The 8,102-nt window shown below is 50.0% G+C and overlaps 1 protein-coding gene across 1 annotated transcript in view; it reads right to left on the minus strand.

The window, feature by feature from the left end:
- Positions 1 to 2,268: 2,268 nt before the first annotated feature.
- Positions 2,269 to 8,102, minus strand: part of MIER2 (mesoderm induction early response 1, family member 2) — a 7,480-nt gene continuing 1,646 nt past the window's right edge. Inside the window, exons 4-11 of the mRNA XM_010001830.1 lie at positions 7,759 to 7,868; positions 7,068 to 7,137; positions 6,097 to 6,248; positions 5,508 to 5,589; positions 5,336 to 5,430; positions 4,415 to 4,542; positions 3,152 to 3,288; positions 2,269 to 2,744 (exon numbers count right to left, since the gene is read on the minus strand). Coding sequence (XP_010000132.1) covers positions 2,269 to 2,744; positions 3,152 to 3,288; positions 4,415 to 4,542; positions 5,336 to 5,430; positions 5,508 to 5,589; positions 6,097 to 6,248; positions 7,068 to 7,137; positions 7,759 to 7,868 — 1,250 coding nt within the window. The remainder of the gene's footprint in view (positions 2,745 to 3,151; positions 3,289 to 4,414; positions 4,543 to 5,335; positions 5,431 to 5,507; positions 5,590 to 6,096; positions 6,249 to 7,067; positions 7,138 to 7,758; positions 7,869 to 8,102) is intronic.

Raw genomic sequence — 8,102 nt, forward strand, 5'->3', positions numbered from 1 at the left:
CAAATTAGCTTTTTAATTAAATAAATAACGTTGAGGGGTCTTCAAGGCAGTATCACTTCACAGTGTAGGGCTTGGGAGGGGAAGGGGGGAAAGAGTCCAGCATTGGGAGTGGCTCAAAGTGAATGTGCTTTGTAAGAAGGAAAAAGAAAACCCAACAAAAAAACAAACCCAAACCTCCTCCCCGAGTGATCCCCTCCCTGTCCCAGCCCTTTCCACCCCTCTCCCTTAAAGTTATGTGGAAAAAGCGCTGCACTCATGTTGAAAGACCCCATGCGCGTCTGTAAACAACACTGAATAACATAAATAAGAGACATTTTTACCTCCCACAGCCTCCCCTCTCCTTCCATTAGGGCTTGAAACAAACCAAAGAAAAAATGGTTTCAGGAAAACTAAGGATGTTCTTGGCTGGTGGCAAGGAGATGCCAAGGCCTGGTTCTCCCTGGGCAGGCTGCTTGAGCTCTCACCCTGCCTCCTCCTCTCCTTTCAGCCAAGGAGCTTCCTCCCTCCCTTAGAAAAGGGGAATGGCAGCCTGGGCAGTTCCACTATGGAGGGGGCACTTGTATTTGCTTTCTGTTTCCAGCACCTGGGAGCAGCCAGAGGGGAGACCTTGGCTACAGTGTCATGGTTGAGTGGGACACCCAGTTAGGGCTGCTGCGTGCACTGGGGGCTCAGTTCCCCCGTGGGGCCAAGGCAAATCCCACCAATGCACCCAAAATGGGCTTGGGGCAGGAAACACGGGCTGGTCCTGCCATCCTGGGAAGCTGCTGGCTCCGTGCTCCTACTGCAGTGCTGAGCACAACTTCACAGGCTGGGGAAAAGGAAGATCCGGGCTAATGGGCTGAGTCATCTTTCAGATCCACTGGCAGCAAAACCAACTGTGGGATCAGCCCAAAGGCCTCTCCCAAAACAAGCAAAAAAACTCAACTCAGACCCCTTCCAAAAGCAGAAATGTCTGGAGGGAGGAACATCTGCATCAGAGCTCTGCCCAGCAGGCAGAAATACCTTCATGGAAAAAAGGGAAGGAGAACACATGGATTTAAGCCAGTGGCAAAGCCCAGGCCTCTAACACACCTAGGAAGTGAAGCAGCTCCAGCCTCCTGCACACTCACACACCTGCTGCTGTGGCTCTCTGCTGGCCACCTCAATGCCACATGGGGCCACCCTTGTCACTGCCCTGAAACGTTGCTAATGGCAGTAGAGACACACTTTCCTGTCAGAAAACAGCCTTTTTGTGAGGCAGAAAGGGGCAGGGAGGCATGGGACTCAGACATGGGCTGTGCTCTCCTGCCTGGGATTGCACTAGCACTGCTGACTTGGTGACCAGACTTGGTGCCCTGGGAGCAGAGCAACCTCCTCATCCTCCAGCTGACAAACCACCTGCACAAGCTGAGGTGTTTTCATCTGCATTTTCCCTCCTGTTCTGCAGCAGCCAGTGAGGATGGAGTCACTCACTGCCACCAGCAGCACCTGCGCCAGCCTCGCTCTGTGCTCCCAGCACAAGTTCTCCCCTGCCCTGCACTGCAAGAGAAAGTGAGGACTGGGGTGCAGAGTCTCCTTCCCAGACATGAGGGGACAGATGGACCAGGCCACGTCCCACCTGCAGCTGGTGGCGGAGCAAGGACAAGCGGAGCCATGGGAGATGCAGGGAGCAGCACACGCCGGCACCAGGCACAACTGGGGCAGGATGGCTGTAGGGAGGGGACAGGGAGAACGACTCCTGTTACAAGAAGCTGCCTGTGGGTGAAGGGCCAAGAATCCTCATATTCCTTTGGCATTGTTAGGCCTGTCTACAGGCAACGGCCCTGCAACCTGGGGGTTCTGTGCTCCCTGCGGATTTCCTGAGCGCTCTGACCTCCAGACTGCATCCTCTGTCCCAGCCCCGAAGTGCTGGTGACGCCATCCCTGCTCTCAAAGCATCTCTGCATTCAGACTGTCCCCCTGGGACCAAGGGACACTCCCCTGTCTCAAGGGCAGCAATTCTTTGAACAGTCTGGAATTACCTGGGGTGACATATGGGCAACAAAACCAGGGGTGCTGGATCCACACCCCCCCGCCCCCCGAGCGAGCCACAGCTCAGTGTGATTGTGCCAGAACACATGGGAGCAGAAGGTGTTTGGTTTCACTGCAGCCTTGGATCAAGGAGGATGGAAAGATGGATTCTGACCAACAGCTCCAATCTGTCCCTACGGAACAGTGGAAGTTCCAGGATTTCACTCAGTCAGGTCAAAGTCCTTGCTGGGTCTCTGACAAGTTTGTGACTGGAGATGCTCACTGTGACAAAGGCTCCGAGCGAGCCACAGGTGCTGGGCAGGCCTGGTGAGCAGTCAGGAAGCTATTTACATCTCCAATGCCAATGAGGCCAAAATCTGTGACCGATAAGGACACTTGCGCAGGGGCCACCACTGCCTCTGGATCTCTGTCCAAATCCACAGGGTCAGCAATTAAAGGCAAACCCTCGTTAATGTCTGCAGGGAGAGTGAAGTCCATGGTTATCGTCTCACCAGAGCTCTGCAACGTCTCCTGCTTCTCTGCTAGTCCTGGTCCTGGGGGTGGCAGAGCGTAGAGCCCTGTGCCCGCGGGGGGGACGGGGTGTCGTGTGCAGGAAGCTGAGATGGTGCCCGAGGAGGTTTCCTCTGTGGGGTCAAAGGAACAATTGGTCTCTGAAGGTGTGCTGCACTCATAGCCCTGCCCTGACTCACTCATGCTGCCCAGGCTGCAGGCTGTGCTCTCCACGCTCAGGGGCTCTGCAAAGGGAGGGGAACAGAATTAGTCCATAACACACAACAAACCAGGATCCAGTTCAGTCCCACCTAATCACAACAGTATTTGTTTGATGGCACAAATGTTTCTTTATTATAACAACCAAGATCCCTGCCAGCATGTACCAAAGAAAGGCAAGATGCAGACAGCAGATGGGAGGCCATCAGTGTTTCTATTGAAATTAAAGAAATCTTAGAGAGACACTCCAAGATAAACCAAATCCTAAGTCCTATTCCCTCATGCCAATGGCCCCTGGGAGGTACCCACACAAAGGCATGGGGAGAAGAGCAACAGCTGGATGATGGCAAGAGAAGGAAGGGAGAAGAGGGTCTGTGCTGTGGAGTGAGGGAGAGGAGTTATCCCCATGGCAGACAGAAGATGAGGAAGTCACCTGTGCTCTCCATGCCCAGCTGATCCTGAGCAAAGTGGGGATCCAGGCAGCTGGCTGCAGAGGGAACTGGTGGGGAGCTCCGAGAGCGACTGGTGTTTTCTACTTCACCTCCATCCAAGTCATTGTCCGTGTAATCTCTGTGGAGAAAGACAGACAGCACTGCCACCACCTGTTAGGCAGAGAGATGCAGGCAGGGAAAATGGTGACTGGGATTAAAACCCATCAACAGATGAAGGGACAGTACAGAACAGACCTCACTAGAAGGAACCTCCATTCCTCCCTGACAACCCAGGACAACCCAGGGTGGGCTCGGAAGGGTTCCCACACAGCAGGTCTCCCCAGCTCCCTGTGAGCCTCATCCCCTAGGAAAGAGTCACAGGCTCTCCCCAGGGACCAGCCAGCTTCCCAGAATGACTACGGTGCGCTGTGACCATGTCAGTGTGCCAGCAAACAGCATGGGGTGAGAAAGTATCTTCCCACCCTGGGGGGGACCTGAGATTTCAGGTATTTTCCTGTCTTGCATCAGAATGAAAAAAACCCAAAAAGCCAAAACACCTAAGATTTCATCTAATGCTCTGAATTGATTCAACTTAAGTATTTCATTTTGACCTTTAAAATAATTTCAGTTTCAACCGTTCTGAAAAGTATTTTCCATAATTAGCATAAATTTCAAAATTAAGAATTTGCCTCAAAGGGTGGTGGCAGGCATTCAGGTTCCAAACCACCAGAAATAGTGTATTTTTTAACTTAACCCCCCCTTCCCAAAAGCTCACTGTACTGAGTTATTTCCTGAGACCAGACCTGGATCCCTGACTCTAGATTCGATTTTTGTGAATGCATTTGTCTGAAACAAAACAATTTTCTCTGCCACACAGAAGTCCACATCCAAGCAAGTAATTGCTTTATCTTCCCTCCCCACTGTCCTGGTTTGAGAGGATCAAGAGCATTGTTATTGAACCCGAGTCAAACGGTGACACCCACACAGACAGTGTTTCTGTTCTGAGTATTTCCATCCCTCCCTGCTCCCACCCAAGAAACCTTCTAGAGCAGAAAGTGCAGCCTTTTAAGCGGAGGTGCTTTGCAGCAGGAGTCTTCATTGAGGGGTTAATATTACTAATTTTAGTGTGAGAATATTCCACGCACATGGCTCCAGGGTGGAGGACGTACTTCTTCCTTCCTAGACGAGTCTGCTGAGTGAAGTAAGCAGGAATCTTCATTGGGGGGTTAATATTACTAATTTTAGTGTGAGAATATTCCACGCACATGGCTCCAGGGTGGAGGACGTACTTCTTCCTTCCTAGACGAGTCTGCTGAGTGAAGTAGTCGTAGCGCTCTGATTTTTTCCACATGTAGTAATACTCCACACACTCACCCACTGAGCGGGTGCGGACCTGAGGAGAAACACCAGTCAGAAAGCCAGGCTCCAAGGTGCCTCTCATGGAGCAAGGACTATTCTCCCATTTAATCAGCACAGAAAATTAGGTGCCTAACAGCGATTTATATTGCTATGGACAAATCTACGCTGCAGAACAGAAGCACATACTGAGATTTCCAAGGTGGCAATGGCCCAGAGGAAGAACTCCCCATAGGGCATGGCTGTTTCTGCAGACCCCAGTGTGGGTGCACACATAGTACATTTGTGCAGGACTTTCCTGCACTTCCAGCATCACACTTCACATCAAGAGACCAAACCTGCATCCATTTTCACTGGCCAGCGTCAACATGCCCACAATTAATCAGCAGTAGAACTGGACTCTCTGGTTCTGCCAACTCCCAGCACAGCAGCATATGTCCTGGGGCACAGCTCTCCCTACAACAGCATCTTATGTTCTAGAGGACCCCAGGGGACTTTACAAAACATCCACATGCTCAACTCACTCATTCACAGAAGTACTGCAAGGGCTGAGAGTTTGGAAAGAACTTTTGAGACTCCAGAAAGGGCTAATCAGTAATTAACTGACATCACTCATGCAGGTCAGTGTTGTTTGTGACTTCTCCCACCTGGAAAATAAGGCAGAGCAGGGCAGTGAACAGCCCATCACTGCGAGTATGAGTCAACACAAAGCCTGGGATGGGAACTCAGCAGTCCTGGACTTCCTGCGTTAGCTGAGGCTCTGGACATACCTCTGCTGGGAACGCGCCGCCGTCCCTTTGCCTTAGCGGGATGCGGGTGAGCCTCCTTACCTTGTTTGCTTGGATTAGATGGAAGTTTTTCCCATGGACCCTGAAGCCATGCTCAAAATTTCTACATTCTTCCTCACTCCAGGCACAAAGCTCATCTAGAGCAGAAAGAAAGAGGAATTGGAGATGTGCAGAACACAGGAATGTCACGAGCCCTAAGAGGGGGGGTGCTCACCTCTGATGACCTTCACATTGAACCGCAGCCGCCTCAGCGCCTCTTCCGCATTGAAGTTGCATTTAACTAGTTCATACAATGCCTGGGAAAGAGGGGAAGTTACTGACAGCATGTACCTGAGAGCAACACACCACAAACCAGCCTGCTTATCGCTCCCTGTGTTTTGTAAAACTCTTTTTTTTCTTTTTTTTTTTTTTTTCCCAGGGGCCACTTTGCCACCAACCCCTGCTGAGCTTCAGCAAAGATCACTGTGCTTCTCAGGACCCTGGGTGACAAACCCTGGGAATGAAGCTCTGCAGACTACAGGAGTGCTTCTGTGTTCTTGCAGACTTACTGTGAGGATCTAACCTGGCCAGCTTAGAGGAAACAACTGCTCTGAAGTTTCTTAACCAATTGTTTGATCTTCTGCTGGCTTTGAAGAAGAAATAGACAATGCTATAGAGGACAGATCCAAAAGGATGCTCCTGCTGCAAGCTCTGGCTCAGGGAGTTTGGGATACTGGGAGAGTATGTTTTAAGTGTGTGTCTCAGTCAGGATCTCTGTAGGAACTATGAGGGTGTCTACAAGCTGACAGCAGCCCCGTGCCCACCTGCTCATTGTCCTTCACCACCTCTCCCTCGGGCAGGCTGCTGCTCAACAGCTCGTCCCAGCGCCGCTTCCCCGCGCGGTACAGGAACTCCTCCACCTCCCGCTCGGGGAGCACATTTGGGTCCCAAAGCAGCTGATCTTCATTCTCGTAGGCTAGCAGAAAAAGCACTGAAATAAGCTAATCAAGCAGAGTCTCCTGCTTCTGAGAAACAGTCTGCGTGTATGTGTATGGGAGGGACCAAAGGTCCCTCTTTGCTTGGTGACTCCAGCCTGGCACTAGAAAGGAGGTGCTGCATCTTCTGTAACCATCTTGGAGGCAGATGAGCTTAATACTCTTTATATCCCTTCCAGAGCCCTAAGCACAGGCTAAGCTTGCTTCCACTTCCTCAGAAGAGTTGGCCAACAAGGTTTGTTACTATGTTCTCAAAGATTGTTGCTTTGATTAATTAATCCTGGCAACTATAAAAACAAAGTTCTAAGGTGTCTTTTTCAGCACACCATAAACACAAGGATTGGGAGGCAAAGGCAGCTTTGAGCTATTACCCTGGCCTGGGCTCAAGACCCTCTCCTTGTCCAAGACACAAAATCAAGCAGCTGCAAGGCTGTCCCTCCACTGTGACAGTGTGCAAGGCTCCTCCAGGAGCTGCTCCACCCATGCAGAGCAGCAGGAGCACATGGCATCACTGAGTGATTCTCGCTCCTTCCAGCTCTGAAGGCTCTTAGTCCACAAGAACACAACACAACAATGCAGAGAGAGGTTTACATAAATAACAGCACAGAGGAATGCAAGAATAAAGACTGAAATAAAAAATAATCAGAAATATTGAAATTTTTCTATTTGGATTAAAATATCAGCACCCTCTGTACACATGTCAACACTGCAAGGTGACACAGAGCAGAAGTGATGACCAGGGCCCCATCAGATGCCCAGGTCAGCAACCCCACACCCACCCACACAGACTGTTACCTCACCTTTTTCACCATGCCTATTCAGGTGGAAGGCAGGAACAGTGGCCTGGTACTGAGGTCCAACCATGATCTCCTGAAATATCACCACAGAGAAGTGGGTAAATTTAAACGTAAAAGGCTCCATGAGGTACCGAGGTGATCCAGGATTTAGGAACTGTGACACCAGAAGGCTGATTCATGCACCGCTGGTCCCCACCAACACTGCTGCTTCTAGGGAGCCCTGGCTACTTTATCAGGCAACTAAAAAGATTTACTACCAATCAGATGATACTTTGTGAACCTCAGGCATTTTTACATAGTTTTAATGTTAAGAGATATATGGGAAGCTAAGGCTGGAGATAAGGAAATGCAGCAGCTCTCCTGCAACCTTCAAAAGCAGGAATATTGCTGGGAATATTGCCCAGCATTTCACCTTTACAGTGCTAGAGGCTGCAGTTTTAATTTCCCAAGGCATAACAGCATTTTCCATACCTGAAGCAGAAGACAAGTTCAGATACAGATTTCAAGATTGTATTGAAAAACCTCTTGTAACCCATATCTGCCACTGCCTTCCACAAAACAAGGCACTGAGCAAAAGAAAATGAAAGAAATAACATTTCTGGAGGACGTGTCACAGTGCTTTGGTGTTGTGCTTTCCTCAGGCTCAAGACACATGGTTATTAGTTCCCCTTCTCAGGGCACTCACATCTTTTACCTTTTTGCACTCATTGGGTGGGATGGAATCCTCCTCTGAATCCTCAGCCATGGAGGAAGCACAGGGAGATGAACAGGGCTCTTTGTCTTCATCAGCAAGGAAATTGTTTGCTTTGTTGGAAAGGAAAAGATCTGGAGTTATGAAATGTTTCTGTTCTATTGCTCTACATTCCCTCACCTTCCTTCGTTTTCTGTCCCAAAGTTACGTTCAGCCAGCTCCTCAGTGACAACTTATCCTTATTTTAATCTTCTCCTTTAAATAAAAGAATTTGCCCACTGCCACATGGGTAGTGCCAACGAGTTGGGGAGCTCAGACTCATTTGCTTTGCCAGAGAACAGCAGGAA

The sequence above is a fragment of the Chaetura pelagica genome, unplaced genomic scaffold, assembly GCF_000747805.2.
Source record: "Chaetura pelagica isolate M959 unplaced genomic scaffold, ChaPel_1.0 scaffold1407, whole genome shotgun sequence".
NCBI classification, from domain to species: domain Eukaryota; kingdom Metazoa; phylum Chordata; class Aves; order Apodiformes; family Apodidae; genus Chaetura; species Chaetura pelagica.